Source organism: Camelus bactrianus, chromosome 6 (assembly GCF_048773025.1).
Source record: "Camelus bactrianus isolate YW-2024 breed Bactrian camel chromosome 6, ASM4877302v1, whole genome shotgun sequence".
Lineage (NCBI taxonomy): Eukaryota > Metazoa > Chordata > Mammalia > Artiodactyla > Camelidae > Camelus > Camelus bactrianus.
In genome coordinates, this window is record NC_133544.1 from 34,315,858 (window position 1) to 34,343,830 (window position 27,973).

The 27,973-nt window shown below is 39.1% G+C and overlaps 2 protein-coding genes across 2 annotated transcripts in view; both read right to left on the bottom strand.

Annotated features, from left to right (window-relative positions):
- Positions 1–115: 115 nt before the first annotated feature.
- LOC105074651 (uncharacterized) lies at positions 116–14,502 on the bottom strand. Its single transcript, XM_010962242.3, has 3 exons — positions 10,138–14,502; positions 8,921–9,037; positions 116–231 (listed from the first exon to the last, which is right to left on the bottom strand). Exons 1-2 carry the CDS (start codon positions 10,893–10,895, stop codon positions 9,034–9,036), a joined length of 762 nt encoding a protein of 253 aa, XP_010960544.2. The 5' UTR covers positions 10,896–14,502; the 3' UTR covers positions 116–231; positions 8,921–9,033.
- Positions 14,503–14,631: 129 nt separating this feature from the next.
- Positions 14,632–27,973, bottom strand: part of SYT16 (synaptotagmin 16) — a 235,865-nt gene continuing 222,523 nt past the window's right edge. The window contains exon 9 of the mRNA XM_010962240.3: positions 14,632–27,499. Coding sequence (XP_010960542.2) covers positions 27,186–27,499 — 314 coding nt within the window. The 3' untranslated portion in view covers positions 14,632–27,185. The remainder of the gene's footprint in view (positions 27,500–27,973) is intronic.

Here is a 27,973-nt window from a genome sequence, read left to right on the forward strand (position 1 = left end):
ACAAACACATCATTAAATCTACATTTTAGAAAAGTGAAAACAAGAGCCTTTGCTATTGACCAGACTCAGAAAAATGAAAAAAAAAAAAAAAAAAAGGTAATAAGTAAACCCTTACTTTTGGAAAATACCCATGGTAATCTTGATGTAAATCTTCTTCTTCTGCATATTTTCTCTTAAAGTAGGCTACTTTCGACGTTGTTAATGTATATGTTAATACTTTTGTTGGATAAGCTAAACAAAATAAAATAATTGGAGAAAAGTCAGATTCTACTGTAGCAAAGAGTGTAAGTTCTACTGGTGAAAAGAAACTGGTGACCCCAGAAATTAACATTCTCTCTTCATTTACTAGACAATGTAGTGAAGCAGACAGTCTCAACTGTCCCGTGGCTGAAAAGCCTGTTTGCAGGCAAATAACACTATTCAGACCCAAAATAGATGTACTACATCAGAGAATTATAGTTATTTCCTTATGCAGCCCCTCAGAAATAAAGTGCATACTTACCAATCCTCTATTTAATTCCATGCCATTGAATGTCAAAACATACCCAGGTTTGAAGTTGATGCCCAAAATGCAATGAAAGGAGATGTTATTTTTCATCATTCTTTTAGTTCAACTGCCTCATTACAGAGGGCATTTAATGTTGCTAGGCACTAAATTTGTTTAAAATGGTTGGTGACCCAATTAATCCTTTAAAGAAATAACTGCGTGTCTACAGACAAACACTAAGACATGGTCATGGTATAACCATCCTCATAACACGTTGCTTAATAGATGTTAACTGTAAGTAAATAAAAGGTTTATACAACGTAATGACTAGAAAACTTGACCTTGGTATAATTTCTGAAAGTGAAAATTTTTATTCCCTCTTTTAAAATATTATTGTTATGAGTTCTGACTTGTTTAAGGAAAAACACTGTTCTGAAAGATTTTCAGGTTTGGTTGAAAGGGAGTTTTTAGTGTGTCCGCTAGGTGGTGCTCAAATCACAGAAAAGAGTCAAGTTCTGCCTCAGAAGCTGAAGATAGATATAGTGAAAACACCAAATCTGGAATTCAAGTGGTATTTACTCATTCAACCTCAGTGGGCCAGATCAGAAAGAAAGTTCATACTTAAGCATCATGAATTTGACCCCTAAACACAGCCTGAAATATTTCTAGGTATTAAAACCATTTGAGTCACAAAATGAGTAGTTTATTAATGTGCTGGTTAAAGAAATTCACAGTGAACACATCTGCTGTTCTTCCTCTAACATTTTAAATTTTTTGAATCTTAAATATGTGCTCTTCACGAACATGCCTCTTCTAAGTTCTTCCTCCACTCGGTGGCATCTGTGCAACATTTCCTGCAGTTTTTCATAGCTGGTTGTTTTTCCTGAACCAGCAGGAGAAGCTACAAAGATCACACCGAAAGCATTCCACTGTGAACTATAAACCCAAGAGAGCCTTAAATTAGAGTTGGCATGTTTTGTAAGGGAAATAAGAATTTTAAACCACTGGTGTGTCTGACCTAAAAAGAGACAAATGTGTAAATGACCGTCTACAGTTGAAAGAAAGTCAATAATTGCTATACTGTATACAATTCCTGAATTCAATAAGCATATCTCAGTTTGTATGGTTTGGGTTTTGTTTTTTTTTTTTTTTACGTATTTCAAAAGAGTAGGAAAAAGGACAATAAAATCGATTGTGATGAAAACAAAGGAAGCATCGCTGAGCCCAGTTTTCTCAGGGGCTGTTTTCAGTAAACTACATCTGCTTAGGTGTATTTTTTAAGGATTTAGTCAAATAAGTAGGTAAAGCTTTGAGTTGTTCTGTGATGACAGTTAAGTATTGTTACTGATTTCTTTTCAAACTGCTTAGTTGATGCCGCAGTGGTTCTCAAAAGTCAGTGAGTGACAGAATCATCTAGAGAGCTCCTAAAGATGCAGACTGCTGGGTCCCACCCCCAGATTTCCAATTCTGTAGGTGTCGGCTAGCAGTAGAGAGTTTATATTTCTAACAAATTTCCGGGTGGAGCTGATGGTGCAGGTCTGGGGACTGCATTTTGAGAGCCTCTGTGTCATAGCATTAAGCAAGTGTAGTAGTAACACTGACAAAAAGTTGAAAAACAGAACGTTCAGCCAATCACCTGATTGCCTGATCATCAGAATGCCAGGCAATCGGCTTGATTGATTTTTGTTTTTGGTTTTCTTACTGCTATTGTGACATGGGCTACCTTGGCTTAGAAGCTTTAGCGTCATGAGTAAAGCCAGACTCCATTTTAACTAAACAGCGAAGAATGAGGTCACTTTTCAACATAAATTCCTGGGTTCACGTTGAGAAGGATCGATGACTTATTAGCATAATAGCTGGACAGGTCACTGATTTTTTGTTAACAAGGTTCAATGAATTACTATAGTGCAGGAAAGGGTGAGGAAAAATTTGGAAATGTATATATTATCTATCTATCTATCTATCTATCTATCTATCTATCTATCTATCTATCTATCTACCTATGTCTGTTCATTTTATTTTACAAGGTAATGCAATGTCTAGAGCATTTATGACCATTAATTAAAAACCACTGAATGAATGACACAAGGGAGGGCAGGTGGCAGTGTGGAGAACCAAATGTCAAATAAACCAAGTGATGATCTGGAAAAGATATTTTTTATTTAACATCAAGACCAAAATTTACACCAGCAGCTCCAAGGTTTATAGAGATTCTGTCTGCTATATTCAGGCAGTTACCGTAAGATAGAGAATACATTAGAGCCTGGAAACACAGTAAATTCTCAGGGGTCTGGATTTGTGTCTCAGCTCCATAGGCAACACACTTAGCCACTTAGTTTATTGCTCTTAAAAAATACCGCCATGGGTTGTTGAAATGCTGAAAAGCTCTCACAGCTGGTATCAGCTTGACAATTACTTCCTCACATGCTGTTTAGCTATTTGCAATGTTTTCAGCATCCCATTTTGGAGGATGCCTTTAGCCACTTTGAGGCTAAAATATATAGCAAACATAAGTTCCTACATCTGTTTTCTTGGCTGGATGAAAAATCAAAAAATTCAGAACTGGAAACTATTTATTGATCACATGGTTCAGCCTACAAGGTTTACAGATGAGGAAACTGTGGCCCAGAAGGGTTCAATGATTTCCAAACTGGTGTGTGGCTAAGAGTTTGGGTTTTGAAGTCAGATGGAAGTGGTCTAGCTCATACATTTCTTAGTTGTGTGACCTTGAGAAAAATACATAAATTCTTTACAAATTTCATTTGTAAAGTGGGGATAGAAATAATACTGGCTCACAGGATCACTGAAATAATTCGTGGAAAGTGACTGGCACTGTGCCTAGCATATAGTGAGCACTCAATCAATCCTAGCTCTTCTCAGTGCCAAGAGGCACAGACCTATCCCAGAAGCAGATCCCAGACTGGCCTCCCAGCTCTGACCTGAGACTCTTTCCACCACCCTGCCTCCTAGAGATACTAGATTATGATTAGAAAGTTAAAACACTGCAAAAGAATATTTCAAATGGTCAGGTTGAAAATAGTACAGGTTCTCTAACAGCTCCAAGAAACTGCTTCTGGATTTATTGTCGCTGGTCGTACATTTTGGGTGAAGGAAATGTAACTTTTTAAAAAACATCCAGATAGTCATTTGGAGAATTAATTAAAGTCACTCTGAATTTCCAAAGAAGGTCACTCTGTTATGACCCAGTAAACATATGTAAACCTATTCCTATAATTCTCCCACCATTAAAAAGCCAAACTCAGACCAGCCTGTTATTCAAATAAAGCTGATGAAATAGACCAGAAAAAGTAAAATGACCTTAAATCTTCATAGTCAGCATCCTGAGCATATAAATTATAAAACTGAATTAGGCTGAGCCTAAATTTATCTCTGAAAGTAAAATGGCTAATGCTGGCTTGAACATTCAGATTGTTTGTAATGCTCTAACCTCTGGGCACATAAAATATCTGTGCCACCCTCACTGGGTTTCCTAGTCCAAGACTTCAACAAACAACAAATTAGAAGTCACAGAACCGAATGACCATCCCTGTCATCAGAGTTCTGATGGTACAATTTATACCTATTTCTTTAAATAAATGTTTTAAATGTAATTACAAATGATTGGTCAAAGGCTCTTCCTTCTTCTTCTGCTTCTGCCCCCAGACAACTGAAATCTTATTATCGTACAAAAGTGATTTCATTTGGTGCACAGCCCACGGGCAGTACATTAAGGAAATATCATCCACAGATTAGTTTACAAACACTTCGAGAGTACAGACGGTAATAAAGGAACAACTCCTGCCATAGTAACCCATTCTTTGTCCAAGACCATGAAAAGCCAGAGAGATGGTCAACGTATCTTAATTTTGGTTTTCATTTTCTTCCCTACAACACCTTAATCAACACACTGCGAAACCAGAATTGAGACCTTCCTATTGGATGTGTGCATCTGTAGCCAAAGACAAAAGAAGAGTTTGATCAATGGGGAAAATAAGATGGTTCTGGTCTCAGATCAACAACTGACTCATGATGTAGGCAACTCAAGGGCCCCGGCTTCCTGTCTCTCGTTCATTTCTCTTTGCGTGGTGTTAGCCTGGCACGAGCCTTAAAAAGCCTTTATCCTTTCCTATCTAAATAATGCTGTGCTCACTGCAAAGCTACCGAAATCCTCCCTGAAGGACCATGGGCACTTTTGTTTAGAAAGAGTTATTCCATCTGTCACTGTGAACCACATTCCACCACCTTGCTGCATGGTTTCAACTATTTCAGCATCACCTTCTAGGGCCGTCCCATGGCACTGGTTCAAATCCCAGGTCTACAATTTATTTTCTTAGTGACTTTGGACAAAGCGCTTAATCTCAAAAAGCTTGAGTTTCCTCATCGATTAATTCAGGCCAAATATCGAACTCATTGAATTGTATGTGGATGAAATAAGATGACATTTAAAAAGCACTTACTAAGTGCCTTCATATATCCACATATTTTCTGCTCAATAAATATTAGGTATAGTTATTGCAGTGGCCTCATTTTGGAAGTCATACATCTAAATGCTACTCGGCAGCGCTATGCTGTACAGGAGACGTTTGTCCTCTCTTTAGTGGTGAGCCCAGGTTGCATGAAAAATACATGAGTACATTCAAGAAGGCAGACACATGCAACATTCAAGGCTGGAAGGCTGTGCCTTCTGCAGACCTTCAGCTTTGTTGATATTTAGCAATGTGCCATCAGCCTTCCCCCTCATGACCCCTTGCCTGGCACCCTTCTGGATAATATGCTCTAGAGGAACAGAACTCAGTGCCAGTTTTTAGCTCTGAATCAATGGAGTAATCTATTCCTTCAGATTATCATCCATGCAAAGCACATGATTGACTCCACCGGCAGCACAGAATGACCAAAAGTTGCAGCTCCTGGAAAACTTTCTTGGGAACTTCCAGGGCTACTGACAGCCAGAGAGTTAAACATGTTTCTCAAGAAACCAGCAGCACTGGGGATAGCCCCAAGCACAGACGTGGAATGCTAAAGACAAGACCACCAGTTCCACATGCGCATCTTGTTCCAGTGGTGATGGTTTATGAACCAAAGAGAATATCATTATATGGGATATGACCAGCCATGTAATCATGAAATTCCCCGTGATGCTGCACGGAAGCCTCACCTCTGTCACGATCTGGCCCCATTAAGGAGAGAGACCAAGTGCAGTGGGTTTTGCAGGGGAACCCTGTGATCTACCGCCCCTCAGAAGGGTTTTTAATCCCTGATATGCGCACAGCAGTGGTCTTTTGAGAAGTACCTCATCTGTGTCACCCTCACTGCCTTCCACTTTGACACCACTGTCAAGTTTGGGTATATCACCAAAACATTTAGCCTGATATCCCAGAAAGGTAGTACAAAAACATAAAATGGAACCAATCATTACCTTTACCAAGAATATACAGTCGTCCCTCAGTATCGGGGCATTGGTTCCAGGACCCCCCACGGATACCGAAATCTGCAGATGATCAAGCCCCTTATGGAGCATTCGTCTCTGTATCCGCGGGTTCCGCGTCTGCAGACGCCGAGGGCTGACTGTATAAGAATTTGCTCTGGAGTTGGTTGATCCTCTGCCCTCACTCATATGGTGTCCGATTGGTGTTGCCACCTGGAGGTGTTCTAATAGTGAAATGTTCTTCATTCACAAGGCACCTTTATTCTAAAGAGCGGTAGGTGCTTCATTAAACTGCATTGTGTCAACTCAAGCATGCCACCCAAGAGATGATCTTATCCCCCATGTTAGACATGGAGGAACTGAGCCATAAAGCAGTAAAATGAGTAGCACATGGGGACAGACCTGAGACCCCAGGCTCCTGAGTCCTGAATCTCCTTGCAGTATCTCCAGCCTCTCGTGATGACTTAACCCACATTGCCTTTTAATAAGCATTTAATATTTAACACAAACTCTGATGTATCACCGCAGAGGGGATTTCCCAGCTTTAAATCTCTGCTCCTTCCTTCCTAATCATCACTGATACTTAGAAGACTCTTGTATCTCTACCCACCAAGGTTTTTCTTATTGCATTTTACTTTCTGTAACTTATCACATGAAAAAGGTTTAAGTTTTTCTAAATATTAAATTATACTACATTACCAAACATAACACTAGCAAACCCTAAGTACTCTTTAAAATCCTACACCCCACTGAGAATTACTGCAGCAAACTAGGTGGCTCTGTTTTTAGCCTGATAGAATATATTTAGCCAGGAAAAAATAAAAAATAATTGTGTTAGACTAAAAAGGGGAAACAGTAAAGTATTGAGACTATTTAGACAGACAACTTATTAAAAATAAAGCTGAGGGTGGGGAGAGTTGACAAGGATTAGTGCCTCCTGGTACCTGAAGGTGTACTTCTTCCTAAGTTTTAGTGCTGCAGTGTTATGGTCAATTTATCCTCTGTTTCTGAAATCATTACTTTACTTTAGCCTTTTCTGGGTTTCTGAAGCAGACTGCTTTGACAGAACAACCTGAGCTGGTTATACCTTGGCTTTTATACCTAAGCTATTGTTGGGATGCCAGTGTTTTGACAGCTAAAGCCAGCTGGCACGAGGCCTCTGTGGAGAGCCCAGATGTAGAGGCAAGGGCCTCAGCATCTTGATCAAACCTTTCAGCATTTCTCCATGTTTCAAAGCATCTGCTAAATCTCATGAAAGTCATATGACACAAAACTGAGCATGGAATGTTCCTAAACACCTAAAAACTTCCAAATAGAGTATATGAGGAAAAAGCTGGAATTAGAACTCGATTGCAGTTTTAACCTGCTTAAATCTCAGCCTTATCTAAATCTTATGACCCTAAATACACCCCTCTTTGTACACTATGATATGTACAAGTACAGCTGGTGTTCCCATTGACAAGAGGGACAGATCCTTAACCACAAATTGGTGGAATTTATTTCATGCTCTAACTTAGGATCTACCAATGTCTCTAGGATTAAAGGCTTACATTATACTGATTTACTTGATTTATTTTTTTGAAACAAAATTCCATAACTTTTTCTGATGAATTTGTTTAAACAGAATATGTTCATCAAAATTTCACAGTAAATATCCCACACATTATACATTCATGATAGAATCAAAATTAAAATTTAAGAACCCCTTTCACTTGACCTTTTGATTGTGACAGTGGTCTCAATGAAATGGCAGACTCATTCACATAAATTAAAGGGCACTGAATGATTTTAAACTTCTATGCATATTACAAAGAGATAGGATGTGTATAAATTACTAATGCACAACACCAATGCATATACATGAGCCAATACTTGTGGCTGCTTTACTCAAACTTTCCTCAGATTGATAGCATGGCTAGAGCTCTGCATGCATCTCAGGACAGGCGACAGTAAATCTTACTGGTCTCTTTGGATTTGTTTCTCACCATAAAATGCAGTAATTATGACGGAGTAAGGAAAAAGGGTGGGAGGTATTAAAGACTAGTGAAAATAATATTTTGATGGTTCAGATAGTCATCTTTTGTTTTTGGTCTTCTTTCCAAGTTTAGTTTTTTTTTTTAACAGATGAGACAAGGAAATATCATTTAATTTTACAACGAATAAGCTCTATGAGGGCATCGCTTTATTTTTTAAATTTTTATTTATTTTAAAATTTTATTCATTTATTTTTTAATTGAAGCATCAATTTACAATGTTGTGTCAGTCAGTCATCTTTAATGCTTGAAATAATTAAGCTATAGATATTTCAGTGAGTGACTATGGAGAGTAGCAACTTTAAAGTCCCATGATATCTATAAAAACTATAAAAATAAACTAGACCAGAATACATTTTCAAATAGATTTCTAAGTAAAGTTGTTCAATTATTTATTTTTACAAAGAGAGGGAAGGGAAGGGAAAGGAAGAAATATGACATGGTATATTTTCTTGAGTTTGATTGTAATTTGCCAGGCTGGTTACTTATAGGAACTGGACACTGATAGCTCAGTACATGTGAAAGTTATACAACCCTGGAGGGCTGAACACACATTAAGAGACTGTATTATATCTTGAAAACTGAGTTTAAAATGCTTACCACTCATGGGTTTCTATCACTATGACCTCAATACAAGTTAAATTTTAAAAATCACCACAATTTCTTCCTGCAACTTGGGGAGCTCTCTGCATTGCCTTCATTTCACACATGCACCCGTGTGCTCATAAGGTTTCTGCTTAATATTTTCCCTCAAGCCAGGCTACCTAACTTGTCCCGCCCTATTCACTTGGGTCTTACGAAAATCTGCCAGCCCACAAATGTCCTTTCTACAGAAAATCTCTATTGACTTCTACCCAGCAACCCTCTATATAAGCAACCTCTTATATTGATCTTGTAAGTTATGGCAATGCTACATTAGCATTTATTTCTCTGGATACATATTTAAACAGTGATTTCTTTTAAGTTAGTGATTACCTGGTAATGCTGAATCAATCTGAAAAGTGTATTTCTAGGACAGCTTCAGAAAATCTGGTGAGAGTTCCCCTTTGCACAGCAAGCATTTCTCACAGCCTCAGGCTCATGAATGGCTACCTGAGATTTTGAAACAAGGAGACAGACACAAGTAACATTGGAAGAGTCAGAACTGCACTGACTTGAACTGGTTATCAAGTCAGGGGAAAGCATGCAGTGGGAAGACACTAAGATGTTTGAGGTGGGGTTGATCTGGACCCAGTAGATAAATAGATAAACCTTCAAACACACACAATTATTTTAATGTTCTTCAGATTTAATTGTAAATATAGGAATTTTAAGTATCCTAAGAAATGTGGAAATAAGTGAATAATAGATCTCACCAACCATTTACTGGGAGATTATTTTGGTGAGATCAGTAGGTTTTTTTTTTTTTTTTAAAAACCAGAGAAAATATACTTAATTTGTTTCTAAGTACCAGATTTTGTATTATATCAAGAAACATTCTCTCTAAAGTAACAATCCAGCAGTTAACTCAAAACAGACTAACTCAATAATTCACTGGAATATACACTATTTCTCACAAGATTTGAAATAGCCAAATGGTACTTTTTCTTTGAAGACAGTTTTTCTTTAAAGAGCCATGTTTAACTGCACCTTTTCTACATGGAATGTATGCTTACAGATCTCATCATCTTCTATATTTAGAGAGATGAGCTTTCCAAAGGAAGATAGGCAGCCAATGAGGAGGATCCCATTAAAAGAGAGGTGAGTTACTATGGTTACTTTTCAGGAGATTGAGTAACAGTGAACTGGCTGCTCCTGGCCAAATGGACCTTTTCCAGAGCAGGACCTAAAAAGAATGTTGTTCTCCATAGGTGTTGATTCAATTAGTCGAGACGACACTGTTGTCATTTTTGCCTTAACGGCAAGCTTTCTATGGGAGCTCACTGCTTCCAGCCCTCCTAGCTGCACACAGGCTGCGAAGTCAAAGGGAAAACAGGGAGGACCGAAAACTTCCCAATACAAACCTAGCAGTGACAGGCAGAGGAATCCTCAAGACCACAAGATTAAAAAAAAAAATCAAATCAGGTTATTCAGTGGGGATCCCCAAACACGTCCCTATCCACACCTTCAATGAAACGAGTCTCATCTGAGTCTCAAAAGAGGGCACCTGCCTGGATGAGTCCAGACGTACCTTGCGAGCTGGGTCCACTCACCAGGAGATGGGCGCATCCACCTGTTTCATAAAGGCGCGGGGTTCAGTGCTCCCTCCCGTTTTTGCGGTGCTGTCACTCTTCAGAGGGTGCTGACAGCAACGGCGGCAGCAGCGCGACGGCGGCAGCAGCGGCAACTGCAGCTCGGCGGGCAGCCCTGGCTCCTGCAGGTCCGGCCCTCCAGTCTCTGAAGCGCCTCTCGCTCCGGGTTCTGAACGCGAGGCGGGCGCGCAGCTGTTCTCGGCTCGCATTGGACCAGAGGGAGCAGATGTTACCCGGTTGCTAGGAGCGTTGCTAGGAGGCGATGACGCCCCTCCACAGCTCGGGAGCAACTTTCCTGTAGGTTGGGTGCTCCGGTGGGGGCTGCTGGGAGGAAGGTTTGAGAGCAGGAACCAGGAGGGCGGGGAACAAAGAGCCCCAAACAGGGGGTCCTGCGCTCGCCTAAGCTGGGTCCTGGAGAGCCGGCTGTGAAGCTGCGGGTGGGTGATGGCTGCAGCTCTGCTCCCCAGGCTTAGGGCCCTGCTCCGTGGACCTGGCCAGGTGATGCTAGTCGCGCCTCCTGCGACAGGTTCACCCTCTGTAGGACCCAAATGAGTGTCCGGTGGAAGGGTCGGGTTTGGGGATGGGAGTGGGTTGGCACATCCAGCGGCTGAGGAAGCAGTCAGTGCCTTTAGACTTACTGGGATGCTGTTCACCTTGGGGTAGGTCTCCGACAAGGGGAGACATGGAGGAGTGTGTGTGTGAAGTGGGGTGAGGCGCATAGGATGAGGAGTAGAGTATCTTTGAAGCGCCCTCTGGGACTCTTCTCCCCAGCGTGTTCCTGTTTGTATCTGCAGGTTTGAGCAGTTGATAGATTTTGAGATGGAAAAAACAAGTAATATATGAAAATCAGACCAGAGTCTAATTCCTTTTGGCACTATCTGTGGCTGCCTACTGGTATGGTGCCAAAGGTTTCAGAGAAATGACCTTGTGGTCTAAGATACTTAATGCAGTTAGAAAGACTTCATTTTGATCCAATGGCTAATTAAAACCTCAGGCTACTATGCAAACTTCGTTAAAATAACAACATACAAAAGAAAAGATACTTTCCACACAGGAGACAGGAGAAGGTATGCACATTTCAGTCATTTATACTTTAGTATAATTTCACCCCCAAAATTGTATTGTCTCTGTATTATATTACTCAAGCTATGTTTTAACTTTTTATCGTTTCTTCTCTTTGTTGTTGTTCAATGGGGTTGTTCTTGGATGGAGGGGGGATGTTGAGAATATCAAAGTAGGCAACTTTGGGTAGCCAGTGAGTCAAATTAAAGAAGGGAAGACAAAAAAACGTAACAGAAATTTTGCCCAATGCTATTCTCTGAGGAGGAATCTCATTGATGAAGGGGATACACCACTCCCTTGGCTCCCTACCAGGGCTCCCTGGATCAGACCAGGGCCTGGAAGGAAGAAAGCATCACTGGGAAGCAATTAAAAAGAAAAGTTGCTGTCTTTGGGGCCAGGGCAGAGCTGGCATGCAGTGTCACGTTGACTCCTGCAGTGGCAGACGTTCTGCAAGGCTGAAGGGGCTACACAAAGAGGCCTTACAAATCTCAGGGGCCCCTGCTCCCTCAGGCACCCAGTACCAACTTAACACCTGTAACAAAATGTAGAGTTAATAGTTTGTTAGCCTGAAGATTTAAAAGCTGATAACCTTGTGTTAATAATGAACTCGATTTTAGACAACCTATCATACTCCATATGTATATCAAATCATCATGTTGTACGCTTTAAACATCCTACAGATTTGTCAGTTGTACCTCTATAAAGCTGGGGGGGGGTAGCTGATAACTTAAAATCTAATTGTCTAGAAGAATCAGTGGGTTGAAGATCAGATGACCACAGTTCAGCTGTAAGGTATGAAGGGGGCACTGAGACTGGCACATCTCAAACCTGGCCGACAGCCACAGCCAGAATTGCACCACTGCTACTTCTTTTTCACTGTCAGGGAGAAAAGGCGTTGATATCTCAATCAGCCTTGTCTTCTTGGCTAGCTTATGTCAGAAGGCTCTCCCCTTTGCTCTTCAAGGTCCTTTTTTTTTTTGTCCCAGGTATTTGGCACATTCTGTTTCTTCTTAACATGCCTCCCTTTCACCTGGTTTACTCCTACTCAGCCTCCAAGTCTCAGCTTAACTACCACTTCTTCAGTGTGGCTTTCCCTTGGAGCCTCCCACCAACCAGATTAGCCTGCTAACTACATTCCCAAATCATCCTACTGATCCGATTTCACAAAAGCCATCACCCCAGGCTTTTAGTTAGTTTCACCTTGTTTTTACTGTGCCCTTGGGACCTAGCACACAGCACCTGGTACATCAAAGATAGTCACAAGCACATGTGAGTGGATGGAGCCACCCTGCCTGGTTCAAGGTTTCTGTTTTCACCTTACCTGTGTATTATGCTTGAGTTCTTTTCTTTTTGGTTTTTGTGACTCTATTGCATGTTTTTGATTTGTGGTTACTGTTTTTCAGGTATGTTAACCCATTACTATATCTACTTGCTTTAGGTTGGCAGCCATATAGGCTCAAACACATTCTAAAAAGAAAGAAAAAAATCTACATTTTCTTACTCCCCTTCCCCACATTTTATGATTTTGATGTCCTCTTTTACATTTCCAAGCTTATTCTTTTGTTGTTCATTGTAGTTACTGCATTTCTAAATGTGATTTTTCTCTTTTTTATAGATTCTTGCTTCTTTTCTATTTAGAGAAGACCTTTCAATATTTATTTTAGGATAGGTTTAGTATTGCTGTATCCTTTTAAGTTTTTGCTTGTCTGAAAAATTCTTTCTTTCTCCTTCTATTCTAAATAATTACCTTACTGGGTAGACTATCCTAGGTTGCAGATTTTTCTCTTTCAGGGCTTTAAATGTATCTTGCCACTCCCTTCTGGCTAAGAACGTTTCTGTAGAGAAATCAACTTATAGCTTGTTTTTCCCTTGCCACCTTTAGAATCCTCTCTTTGACTTTGACTTCGGCTATTTTCATTCTATTATGTCTTGGTGTAGGCTCACCTTAGCTATTTAGCTATTCAGAACTTACAGAAGCCAGGTGGGCAGCTACTAGTCGCTTTCCTTTTTGTTAAGTGAAGGAGAGGAAGAAAAGCCCATTACATGGAAAACTGTTTTCTGCCCTTAATGAGACGTTGTGTTGATACACCAACTTATTTTCCTTCTCAGATCATTTTATACAGGTCACTACCTGGATTTTAATGGCATTGGGAAGTAAAAGTTCTTTATCTATTTCCCTACTTCTCTTCTCTCTGTGTCCTCCAAAGTAGGTTTGAGTCCTCTGAGCTGAACTGTTTCATCTTTCCTTAAAATTCTCCTCCACCTCAGGTAAAAACAGCCACCATCATCACATGCTGCATCTCTGTGGAGGAAAAAAAAAATCTATTTGGAAGCAGCTATCTAACTTGACCAACATGGACAGCACTTCCAGTATATTTTATTAGAATAGACCAGGAACTCATCTTCTCTATTGTCAATATAACTCACCAAATTATTGCCAAATTTCCTCTTCATCTGGGACCACCTCAAGAAAAATAACAAATGTTTGAAGACCTGAAAGAAAGGTCAAGTTAATCTCAAGATTACAGAGTTGCTTGGTGGCAAAGTCAGAAGCAGAATGCAGGTATAAGTGTTTAACCTTTACCGGACTATGAATTCTTCACTTCTCCTGGTAAGTGATTAGAGTATATCTTTCACTAAACAATTTGGATTCTAAAATTAATATTAAAATACCATACAATCCACCTTAGAATTCATCTAAATTCTAATCTTCTTACCACTGCATCTTGTCCCTCCTTGAGAAGACCATAGCTACAATGCTAATCCTGTCTCCTACTCCTTATCTGTTTGCTGAAAGAGTAAGTTGTTTTATCATGTAGTAGAATGCACGTTAAAATTCATCAGAGCTCTGAATTGTCACCCAAGCTTCCTCTTGAGCCATGTCTCTGAATCTCCCTGGAGAAACCCTAGGGAAACTATAAAGAGACTATAAAGTTTACAAGACGTATAATGTGATTTGATTCATCAATAAAATGTTACTCAAGAGAGTTAAGTTTTTTTTTAATTACTACAAAAGATTCTAAGAACCACAGTCATAGATGGCTGTCTCAATTAACATTTAAGAATATTTAAGTCTCTACTGAAGGAATGTCAGAAGACCGCTATCACTTGTCAAGTTTTGGGTTCTGCAGATGATTTACTTTAAAAATCTGTTCCCTCTGCAATATTCTGCTTTGGCTCACAATTTTATATATTTTCTTTGGTGTTTTAAAAATACCACATATGTATGCAGTGCACAGACACATGTGGAAATGCTCAGCTATACTCAGTCTGTCAGCTCAAACTCTGCCCTGTGGTGTTAGAAACGTGAACTCAAATCATTTTTATTTGCAATCCCCCACCCACCACCACCACCCAAAACAGTGCTGAAATGCTCTATGACGACAAGGGCGAACAGGTGGAATTCTTAATCAGCTGGTAACGTTCTAGTGCCACCATGGGTTAGGAAGCACTTAAGCAACATAAGAAACAAGCTTGCAATTAGCAAGTTTCCCCTAAATAATCACCACTACCACAACATTTGAGAAAAGGTAATTTTTAAATTTTTTTAAGAGAAGGAAAAAATATGTGTTCTAGATACTGTCTAGAAGATTCTCAGCAAACTATTTCATTTTCCTGGATGCACAAATAAACTACAGCTCTCTTAAATGTAGGTGGCCAAGGGACCAGTTCTGGCCAATGGACATACAGAAGTAGAGACTGCCACCTCTAAACATGGCTCTTTAAACATGTATTTACTTTTCAGGCCGATTCTTCCCCCTGTTTTTGCATGACTACATATTCCTTCAGAGGCCCCAAGGATTCTGAGATAGCCTCCAATCCCTCAGATGCTAGAAAAGCAAGCTGCATGGGCAAGACCATTTTGGTGAGAAATAAACTTTCTTACACTAACTCACTGACGTTTAGGTTTATTATAATACATAGCATTAATTACCTCAACTAATGCAATCTGCAAAAAGGTAAAAATAGATCTTCCCTGAAATATCTATGGATTTTTTTTCTATTTTCTTGTTTTGTTTTGGTGATGTCAGTCATGTTTTTACTGCTGTGAAGGTATCTGTTCATAACAGCCCTGCTCCTTTTACTTTCAGCTTGCTGCATCTGAGCTTTGTAAACTTATTAGAAGGTATAGGACTCCGGACAAAAGCCTTTCTGATGAGTAATTAGCTATACTTCTGTACAGAAATGCCTACACTTTGCCTTCTCAGAATCCTTCTCAGATGAAATTAAGTTATTTCAGGTGATCTTTACCTATATAGCTCCTTACTTACCTAATATTCTTAACTTAAATTCAACACTTTAAACTAGCATTTGAGTTGACATACATTGATTTGTATATGCGTTCATCATAAAAGTCTACAGCACCCTAAAACCAAAACAAATTATATGGGGCATAAATGTAATGCTTAGAGTTCTAATATATATGTCTTCAATTGGTATGCTTTGGGAGTTAATGATTTCTGTACATACTAAAATAAGCAATATCATTCAGGCCCATATAATTTGCATGTTGATGCTGCACAACTGTATCTTTTTTAACATCAAAACATTTCACATGTATACATATAAGCCATCTGCTTAAACTTTATTGATAAAACCAGTAGCAGCAGTTTTACAAAATTGGAATGATTTTCAGTCTTGAACTAACACGAGTTCAGGTGCAGCAGACATTTTGCACGAACTAGGTAGAGCTAATGCTTCTATGTTTCTGTTTTAAACAAAAAGCAATTAGAGTTTATCCTCATGCATTTAAATATCTAATACAGAAATAGTTTTTAGGCTGCATAAAATATGCTTCCAACATCACTGTGAGACTGAACATCTGTCTTGTGCATTATTCGTACAAGAAAAACAGTGTAATTGTTCCAATCACCAACTTATTCTTTATCACTGGTAAATAATTTTACATTTTCTAAGATATTTTCAAAGGGTGTTTCTAATACAAGGATACTAATACTGAATTGAGTATCGGTGTTGAATATTTCACTGACTTGCCCAGTTAAAACACGAGACAGAGCACAAGAGTAATACATTAAAGTCATTGTTATGAAATCGTGAACATTACAAAAGGTAGAAAGGTATTCCAGTTTTTCAGTTTAAGTTAAAAAAAAATTCCAAACCTTTTACTATACACTATTGACTGACAGAATTTAGTAATTTTAGAAACGGGGTGGGTCATCACATTCTATAGCTGTTTGTTCTGGTCACAGCTAGAGATACATTCATGCTTCTTAAATGCGAGACGCCGTAAGTCAGTAAGTCAGGCTGTGAGAAACACAAGGACACCTGTATGGAATGTTCCGAAGATTTTCAGAAGTTTCTAATATGGGAGTCCAGCCCTTTGGAGGGAAAGACACTTTTCGTTTTTCTCTGAACCACCTAGAGATTGATTCTCTGCTGGGAAGTCTGGAGGAGAAAGTAAGATGACAGCAGCTGGGTCTGAAAGGGCCCATGCGGCAGGGGGAGAGGTCTGGGGCAGCTCCCACCTTACCACTCACGAGCCTGACCTTGCACATCGAATTGGCCCAGGAACACCTGCTAGTGGCTTGGGAATCTACAGGAAGACTAGCTTTTCTGTTAGACCATGTCATACTAAACTGTCTCCACAACAGAAATCCATGAAACTACTGACCAGCATTCACAACCGCCAAAGCCTCAGGACAGTCTAGTACAAATAAGTAACTCGTTAAAGTAAACATGGGAGAGTAACGGTACAGGTTTCCAACATCACCACCACTCCAGCATCCAGCTGTGGCTAGAGCAGAAACACAAAGCGCACCCCCTGCTAAGAACAGTGTGCTCCATGCAGGGTAAGATCTTCCCAAAATAGTTACTTATGTTCAAAATGAATGAATCATTCACATTTATATATTTTTTTCCATGCAAGTTCTTCAAGGACACCCATCAAAAGTTGAGATAAAAAGGAAAACCAATAAAATATTTTAAAACAAGAGAGTTGCACACAGTATGCATATGGTAAAACATGAATGTGTGAATTTGAACAACTGTTTCGGATGCCATATGAAGACCAAAAAAAAAAACAAAAAATTGAGAGTCAGATTTATCTTGCACTGTGAATACAAAATATTGCTATGAAATCTTGAGTGTGCCTTAAAAATACTTCTTTTAATCTTTACTTTTTTTCTAGGAGATAATAAATGCTATTTAGGAAAAAAATGATTATGTGGATGAGGACAGTCATTTGAGAAAGGAGATATGGAAAAGACTGATTCTTCAAAAAAAATGATAATGTAGATTGAAGGACTTTTTTAGTGGAAGAAGCATCTTTCTAAATACTGTATTCAAATCCCATTTTGTGGGGAAAAAATGCTATTCAATTTAATAGTTTTCTTGTCCTTGAAGTAAAATGTTCTAAAAAGAAAGATCTGTTCAACTCAAAGACTGGGAAGCCTACTGAAAAGACAGATAGTTGTAATATATTCTGTGGTCAGGGTGCCTGAGCAAAAGAATCAAAACCTAATACTTTATCTTCTCAGAGGCAGAATGGCTAAAGATCATTCCAACTTCAACTTTCAGTCAAAATCTAACATTCTGTGAATATAGTTCAATGATTGGCTGAGATATAAAGTGTCAATTACTTTCATATATTGACATAAAGAATTAATAAAATAAAAATAATATCTAACAATTGTCAAAACTCTTAACTCTGCAAGGTGTTTTTTCATCTATTACTCTGTCAGGCCTATGGTCCTGGTACATGGTGGGGATTCAGAGTGTTTCTTATATTAATGAAGGAATGAATGACTCTTATTCTTATAACAACCTGATGAAAATAAGTAAATTGAGTATTACTGTTCCCATCTGACAGATGCAAAAACGAAGGCTTAGAGACCTTGGAACCTGCCATTCACTTTAGAGCTCTTTAGGGTAAGACTCGGCACTAGAACACAGAACTCATTAATTTTAATCTAATCCAATATCCTTTCTACAACCACAACTTCGTCTCTGCAATAATGCCCAGTTCTTGCAGCTACAAAGCAAAGGGCAGTCAGTACACGTATAAACAGTATCAAATGTTTACCAGATATCCATCATCAGTCAGGCCTCCCCATTCACCCAGGTGATTATCAGTTTTATCACCCTAACATCCGCTACCTGCTCAGTCAGCCTCCGCATTATCACGGGTCATCCTTCTGTTCAGATTTCAGACCTCCTGTACGATCTGGATGCTTGCATACATACCCCTTTCAGCTAATTTGTACAACTGACTATGACAGGGCACAATGACAAAGCTTCCTTTCTCTTGGCAGCAGTGGTAAATGCAAAGCCATATAAACTAGTAACAGAAGGTGGTTTTCTGTCATGAATTAGTAATAATGGAATTAGCACTTTTTGTCGATGTATATTTAAATCATTGCTCAACAACAGAAAACACCACAGAGTCGCTAAATTTGGTAATCACATCCTCACAGCCTTCGGAACTTTCTCTGCTTAGATTCCAGTGGAGGGGAGACAAGGTTTAGATACGTTAACATAAATGATAATAGTATGTGATTTTGTTTCTTCTCTCCAAATGTAAAATCAGCTCAGTATCACATAGGTGAAACTGATTCCAGACTGCAAGGTGCTACATTTTATTTGATGAATCACGGGAATCAACCCAACTATGTTCCTTGAGATCAGGCACATTAACAAAATGTAACGTAGCAATTAGAACCGCAAATAGAAGCAAAAAGAGGATAAACAAACTGGTACGTCCAGACAATGGTATATTACTATTCGGCGCTAAGAAGAAATGAGCTATCAAGCCATGAAAAGCCATGGAGGAAACAAATCCATATTACTAAATGAAAGAAGCCAATCTGAAAAGACCACACACTGGATCATTCCAACTATATGCCATTCTGGAAAAGGCAGAATTACAGAAACAGTAAAAAGATCACTGGTTGCCAAGGGTTAGCAGGCAGGGATGAATAGGTTCATGAAAGGACTTTTAAGGTAGTGACACACCAAGAATGGATCTTAATGTAAACTACGGACTTTGGGTGGTAATGATGTGTCAATACAAGTTCACCCATAGTAACAGTTGTACCCACGCAGGTGGGGGATGGGGATAGTGGCGGGGGGGGGGGTCTTACAAGCATGGGGGAAGAGGATATAAAGGAACTATACACTTTCTGCCCTGTTCTGCTTTGAACCTGAAATTGCTTTAAAAATTAAGTTTATCTCTTTAAAAATAAATAGAGCACAAAGACCATCATGTTTTTTCCTGAAAATAGAGGTCAAATCTTATTCCAAAAAATACTACAGAAATTTCTCAGTTACTGTAAAGTATGCAAATACTAACTTCTTATTCACAGACTTAAAATAATAGAATCTTCAATAAAACTACATTTAAAATACTAGAAAAGACTGTTCTATAACAATAAAAAATAATTCCTAGCTGCATTAGTATAGTGGCATAATAAAAGAGCATTATATTTTGAGGTAGCTGTAAATTAATAAACATTATCACAGTCCACAAGGGAATGTGGCAACATTAGTAAAATTTGCAGGAGGTGCCAACTATAAAGAACTTGACCAAGAAACTCTTGAGAGACGTGCAGACTTAGAATGTGAATATAGAAAAAACTTACGTGGAAATATTATTTTAGTGTACAAGTTCCTCACCAAGTAGACTTTTTATTAGCAGCCTTCTGATATCTTTTTCCAAATATCAAGGTCTTTACCAAATAAGACATGCTAATGTTTTTTATTATGGGCCATCAACTGGACAACACTCTGTCTTCAGTAAGAATTTTTAGGCCACCAAACATTCTGACTTCATTTAACTCACATGGATTGGAACATGTGTAGTAGGTATGTGAGAGAAGTTTTTATGCTGTTAAGAATTAGAAGTATTAAGTCTGCTGGGAAAAAAACCCCATTTTTGCCTCCTGTTACAAAATTGAAGGCATTGAGAGTTAGATTCACATGATTTTAAATTGTTTGAGACTAGAAGACACAATTATTGGCCTACCTGCCAAGGTAGGGACACCCCCACTGTTGACCTTAACCCATTTCATAGGATGCCCCAAATGTGTTTAGTGTATAGTATCTAAGACGCGTTTTAATCAAAAGAAACAGAGAAGTAAGCAGGGATCTTTGTTCACACCATCACCCCTTTATCTAGCTGCTACTGTCTCCAGCTCACTTTTTCAAAATGGTAAAACGTAGCAATGCCTTTCAACTATTAAAACACTGAGCTTAGAAGAACTGTGTCACATCTGTTTGTATAGACCTAGCATTCCAGGGTCTAACTTACTTCCTTGCAAAGGGCATTCAATATTCAATTCTATAAATAAAATATATTAAATACCCAACTTCTATTTCATGCTATAATTCATTACATTACTGGAATGGAACGCTGTATTTCTTCCTTCAGAGGCAAAACATACCCATTTATTTTGAAGGGAAGCATAGACTGACAAGTGTATTTATTTCTTAACTAGAGTCAGAGTAGTAACTCACTTTCCTTAAATTCTCTCCCTTTCAAGGGGGGAGGAAGGGACGGGGGAAGATACCCAACAATTAAAGGATAATAAAAGATCTTACTGTTTGCCTAGAGTTCTTAGCAGAATCCAGTAAAAAAAAAAATGTATATATATATTTAGAAACAAAAATGATTGTTGAGCTTAAGATGTTTTATTCATCTGTCCTTCTCCAGCCCGTAGCCCAGAGTCTAGGACATAAGATACTTAACATTGTTTGAATGAATAAATTTTATATAAACTAAAACAATAAAAGAGAGCAAGTAGATACTTGAAGGGGAAAGTGAAGTAAACAAAAATACAGCATAAATATGGTGATACCAATGGGAAGACAGCCTCCTCACCATCTTCAAAATAGACTTGGTAACACTGTCACCCAAAGGCATGATGTAAAATCTCCCATGGAGACACCTAAGGGCAGCATCAGCGAGCAATGGAGAGCAGGTAGCGTGGTTTTATTCTATGAGTTTCCATCGGCCTCCATGCCTGCCTCTGAGTTGTTTCTGTAAAGCCTCCAGCTGTTTCACAGGTTCCACAGTGGCTATAAATATAGCTGATGATTGTCTGGGTGTCTAGGATACTGCTTTGTGACCCGAGGGAAACAAAAACAGTCAAAGCACCACGCCAGAGGAAACTTACCTGGAGCCTGCAGGCATCCCCAAAGTCACCTAAACAAAGCCCCGCTGGCCGGAGAAAGCCTATGATGCAGAGAAAAAGCAATGTGGAAAATGTCCAAAGGGGAAGAGGGCAGGCCTGGAGGGCTGTTATTGTTGATCCTGTTTGGAGGTTACATGTAAAATATCAGCCTTAGACGGAACTTTATAAAGGCTGACTTCCTGGATGCCCTGCCGTTCTCCTGCAGTTAGAACCCACAGCTCATGCAGACGTTTCTATTTTAAAAGACTTCCAACGTTGATGACTCTGTGATCTCGCTTGGCGACTCCCCCTGCAATGTGACCACGGCCAACTCCAAGTCCCGGGCTTCCCAGGTGTTTTCTCCAATAAATCAAATGAGTATGTTTCACCTATTTTCAGTAACTCACAACAGGGAGCTTGACTTGCTATGGTACATGAGCAGACTAACTGGACAACTGTATGCTGATAAGCATTGTTTTTATTGTGAATAAGTGCTCTAAAGTATAGTCATAGCCCTCCAAAAAGATTGTAAGTTCTATGCCACCCCAAAGAGCATGGTGCTAGACACATTGTAAACTAATGCAAAACCCCCTTCAGATCTAAGTTAAACTCTCTTGACTTGATTTAGGTGGAAGCTCTGACTCTGCCAACATAGTCAAGAAGAAAGGGAGTTAGTCATCCTCTTGGTAAGAGCTCTTTACGTTCTGGATAACTGTTTCTAGAAATCACTCCTCAGCCTTCTCCACACCCACTCAACCCCTTTAACTTCCCTACATGCTGAGTTATTCCCAGCCGAAACCCCTAAGCTAAGTGATTCTTCTCCAGCTTCATGTTGCTCCTGAACTGAGCATCCTAGAACTTGAGTCAGCACTTTGGCAATTTGGCAACGTCGGGAATGAGACCTCACACTTCCCCATCCCAGAACCTCCCTCAGTTTAAAACCAGAAGTAACGCATGACTGGTTCATGGCACCTGGTTACCCACCACATGAGGAGGACTGCTGCTGACCACTTTCTCAGATCAAATGTCCACAAAGGCTATTCTCAGTTCTCAGGAAACTCTCCTCTTAAGGTTTGAACACTGGAGGACAACTGAACACGTTTTCTCTTACATCAAGTCACTCTTCAAAGCCATTTTAAAAAGGAGTTAGTATCAACCCTCATAGAATTCCTTTCGTTATGACCTCTGAAAGGAAACTAATAAATAATTGGCCCTAAATATTACGTCTCAGTTGAACAGTTAGGTAAGTTTTGATAGCTGACTAGATCATTTAAAAATTTTTACCTCTAAGGATATAAAATGAATATATAAGCCAAAAAAAAAAAAAAAAAGAATTCTGTCCATGAACCAAGGTGGATAAAAGACAAGATTTGGTTATTATACCTTATTGGGAATTTATTAAGACTCCATTTCCTCCACATACCAGGCTTATCTCGATTAGGTTGCCCCAAATTCAGACTAGCTTCATATGCTCAGCCTTATTAAAATATCTGAGAACTGTTCTTACTTTTTCTCTAGTATTACTTTTATTTTCACTAGAAAGAGAAATGACTCTAAATGCATTTTTCTTTTTTAATTGTGATTGTGAGGAGAGAATATTGAATGGTTACTACATGCCAATCTCTATGCTTTTATTTCATTAAAAAAAAAACCTGTTGAGGTAGGCATTATTCCCATTTTCCAACTGAATAAACAGGGGAACAGTCTGGTTAAGTGACTCTCATAAGGCCACACACTAGGCAGAGCAGCACCCCAATCCAGGCTGAGACTACAGCCTGTGCCAACTTCTCTGAGTTGTGTTAGATCAATTTCATTTCCCCAGCTTTAAATATTTCCCAAAATTCCACAAGTTGTGAAAAATGATGGCTAATTAATCTCAAATGGTTTAATGGGTAATCTCTTTTGGTTTATACGTGTTCACTTTTCTTGCATATATGCAGTAGATGTTTGAAGTTATCAAGCGTATTTCTTTATTCTTTAATTCTTCCACACCCGTGCTATATACTTTGTTCTATAGTTTTGCTTTGCTTTTTCCTTTGGAACATATGATTTTTAATATAGTAAAAAACACTTTTGCCATTTCAAGATTATCTATCATTTGCTTGTACTGTGGATCAAGCAGAATGGACTGTTCTTTAGCCACAGCTTCCTCAAGTGTAAAAGGAGATAGCTCTTAGTCCTGTTTCTTTATCATTAAAGGCTATGCCCACCTTTGGTTTTATGTCGTCTACAAATAATCCTTTCCTACTCTCTTTCCTGATTTTCATGTACTAAGCCCTCTGCTGCAAAAGGATAGGCAGGCTTTTGAGAAATCTCCAGTTCCATGGTCCATAGGGGACTATCAATTTAATCAATTCAGTGGCTTATCAGGGAAGCATTTTCACTTAACCAGATGGGAGTTTCAACTTAAATAATGCATTACATGAAAAGAAAAGAGTTCGGGTTGTCAGAGAAGACAGTACAGCCAGGATGTAAAACACAGTGACTGACCAAGAGGTATTAACAATTTGTAAAATTCTGTGAACGTTACATGTTGCAAAGGCAGAGGCTGGGTTTCAGGCTCACTGGAGCCACGACGCATCCTGGAGAATGTCAACGTTTGATGTCACTCAGTTACTGGCACTGAAGGAGATGTGAGTGAACAGTGCCTAAAGTGAGTAACAATATAGTACCATGCCTTCTTTTTCCCTTGCCATCGTGGCTAGGATTCTTTCTCAAACTTCGTACAGGTGGAATGCCAAGTCTAGTACATCCCAAAGCATTACAAGCTCCTTTTCTGTTAAGAGAGGCAAGACCTCCCCACCACCACAGTTATGCAATGTCAGCAAAAAGAGGGCCCAGAACAAGTGGGCATCACACTGGGAGCCAGTGAAGGAGAGAAGTGAGAGCAGGTGCTCGGCTGCCTGGTGAATGGCCCATTTAAAAATTCAACAATGGTCAGAGGGGCACAGGGAACACCAGAGCCACCACTGTGATTGGTCAGACAAGCACTTCTCCATTCAGGGTAAATTCATACCCTGAAAGAAAGCACGCTATAAACCAGATTTTCACAAACCCAGTGCATCCTGTACCCTCCACAATATTATTTTAAAAGCATTCTCTTCAGGAAAAATCATGGAAAGAACTACTCAAATACCAGAGCTTCTTCAATTTCGTATGTCCCTCTGAGATATTAACTAGACAAAATAGGCAAAAGCAGCTTATTTTTTGCTGCAGAACCAACTAATTATCTTTCATAACTCTTTTGAAAAGCAAATGTAGATGTAAAAGCTTGAGTGAAAAACATGTTAAATATATTGCATCTAGACTTTGCCAAGAAAATAAGGAAATTTAAGTGCACAAAATGGAAAGATTTTACTGAACCAGAATTTCAAATCAATGTAAAAAAAAATTCAGCCTCATATTTTCACGTATCTTGTCATTAGCATTTTACATTTATACAATCGCTGAAGGGTGAATGTTGCTGCATATTCAAGATGTACATGCATCCTACATGGTGAGGAGCACCAACAGAGGAAAATTATACAAATGAAAAGTGCTTTTCAGGCATCCCTTCCCTTAAAGTTTCTGTAAACTGTATCATAAGTGACTATTAGAAAGCAGATCAAACACACAAGAATCTCTTCACCCCACCAGTAGAAAACCTTAAAAATGGTGGGTACAAGGCAGCAGAAAATGAAGTATAGGTGATTATTAAGTACCAAGAGACAAGGGATGCAGCAAAACAGAGCAGGAAGATAGGAGGAGGAAAAACCCAGGCCTGTCTGTACAATATATGCAGATTTTTTTCAAATGTAAATTTTAAAGTGAATGCTGCTTTTATGTTCCTGCAGAAAGGAACACGTCACAAGGCTGCTCTACTTCCCTTTAAGCCCAAGCGCATAAAGAGAGTAAGGGATGTGAAAAGCCAATTCTTCGTGCTGCTACTTAATCAATTGCACTCAGTTCTATTCGATGACACAGCCACACTGAAAGACCACTCAGCAGTTAATGGATATCATGTTGGAAAAGCACTTTGAGGTCTTGCAAATAAAGGGAGGGTGACAAAGGAGCATGGTTTTATTACTGACTCCTAATACCTGAGCCGCACGATATATGAAACTCCCATGAGCTGAAAAAGAAATGAAGATATTCATTTATTTTTCTCATTCTGATTCTTCCATATGAAATCAGTTCTTTCAAAAGCATGAAATCACAGTAGAGTTATCCTGTGTCCTCATCTGGGCTTGTCAGAAGAACCATCACACATTGTAAGGAATAAATATGTGCTTCAAGTGTTACTGCCTACGTTTACAATCTGTCAAAATGTAGAGCTGAGGAGGAGTTATGTGTTTTTAACTGTATACATCCATCACTAGCTATCACTCTTCCCACAGACAGAAGAAAGTCAACAATGAAACATAAAAGCTAAAAATAAGTGACTGAGCAATTGCTCAGAAGAGCTGCACACTGGGCTCGGTGTTCCATGTACACACAATCCTTCCCTTTTTGGTTTTTTTTCTTTTTTTACTCCAGCCAACCTAAAGTAATTGAGATTAAGGGCTCAGATCTCAAAAAAATAAACAGGCAGTGCAAAAACATATAAAAGTCAGAAGGAACATTTCATGCTCATAACCATACATGATCAGTCTTTGGAATGGCATGTGCCCAGAATCCAAGTGGTGAGTAACATATGTTGCTGCAAATACCATGAAAAATGACAATTATAGGCACTGCAAATGCTCTAAGAAGAATTAGTGGCATTCCTAACAAGCCGAAAGTATTCTTTACTCACAGGTATATAATATGCTGATTTCTAAGAGTCAATCAAATCAACATTTATTAAAGACCCACTCAATACAATTTACTATGCTCTGATGATGAAATATATTGCATAAAAAAGCATGGGATACATGCTGATGCACAATTAAAATATATGCATGAGTATGTATTATTGAATATAGAAAATGTATAATCTCAGAGGAGAACACTAGATTCAGAAAAATTAATAGATCCATGACTGAAAACAGGTTTTTTTTCCTCACTCTGTAAGAATTTATTAGGTGAGAAAAACAACATTAAAAACCTTGAAAGTTTTCAGTTTGAAATCTGACATATTCAAAAGGAGACACGTTGTCTTTAATTTAACAGTGGTTTTTGAGTTCTCTTTTAGTTTCAGAAGGGTTCACCTAACCAAATCTCATAGGAAACCATAGAATATAAGTGAGATAAAAAGAGGTATTTAATTCATACAAATTTGCTTTATAAGTGCAAGTTTATAACATTTGTTTGTTAGGCAAATAAATGAAAGGGTTTGTTTTTTATAAAGAGAAAAATGTGAAAAATTATGGATGACAGTTACTTTTTTATGAGACTTGGCATCAGATTCATTTCTGTATTTTGGAGTGTTTTGCACCATATTAAGAAAATTCTGATTCCTACACACAAATGGTTTCAAACAGTGACATTTAACAGCTTCCTTGCAATCTCAGGTTACTCTTTAAGCAGAGATGGCCAGGGAAGCATCATCCCATAACCTGAAACAGAACTCAATAACCTATTAACACAAATTAACTCATCTTCATTCATCTCAACCACAGGAACAACTCCCATGAAGTGTACTCAATGGTGTACATGGGTTTTTTAAAAATTAAATCCAAATCAAATCTTTGAGAAACCCAGAAGTGCCCGCCATCCCCAGAATGTCCCAGGGTTTAGTAGAATCCAATCCCTATTTAAAGCCTGTCTCTAAAAAGCCTGCCAGCACCCACTGAGTTGGTATCAGGAATCAAAACACACATCACCAGGGTGGGCGTGGCCCGCCAACACCTGTTGGCAAACCTAGGATTCGAGCAAGGAGTGCCACCTGCAGACCTGCTGCCCTTTGGTCTCCTTCATTTCCTCCCAATGGTCTTGTTCCTCTTCTCCACTACTGTTCTGGCCCAGAGCAATCCAGCCAATCATCTCCTTACGCTTCATGGCACGCCTGTTATACACAGAAATCATCAATGTGACATCAGAGAGCTGAAAGAGGGCCACCTGGAAAACAAAGGTCTCCTTATAGACAGGATTGGGCTGACTGCGCCGGATGGATGTCTTGCAGCGGGACATCTCTTGACCCACAGAATTGAGGAGAAAGAGCTTTCCATACGTATCTAAGGAAGAGACAATGGAAACGAGAAAACATCAGTGTCTTCTGCTTTGCTAGTTTAACTGTAATATCTACGTGGGCTGTAATTTTTCCCTTTTTAACACACTGAATGGATCAGCATCTTTAGGCTTGGTACTTGCTGGAGGAGTAATGCATCTTACATGAACTCTTCAGGAAAGGGATTGTTACCTTCTATGCTCACTGGTTCGTGCAGCCCACTCTGGAGCACCTCACTTGATTAGAAGCTCTACATGTGCAGGGGTGTAGACACGCATGGGTGTGTGTGCAAGGGTGTCTGTGGACACACACAGTTCTTCAGCCACCTGCTATCTATGTAACAAGCTAAAGATACCCATCATGTTCTATGTGTTTTTCTTTTCATGATCAAAATACTGTTTATGCCTAGATTGAACAGTCTCTCTTCTGACTCTCTACATATTGTTTGGACCCTCTCATCCACTTAGTGACAACTACCCAA

What these genes read in the sequence shown, in the direction of transcription:
- LOC105074651 (XM_010962242.3), bottom strand. Translation starts at nt 10,895, where the DNA reads ATGCGCCTCACCCCACTTCACACACACACTCCTCCATGTCTCCCCTTG.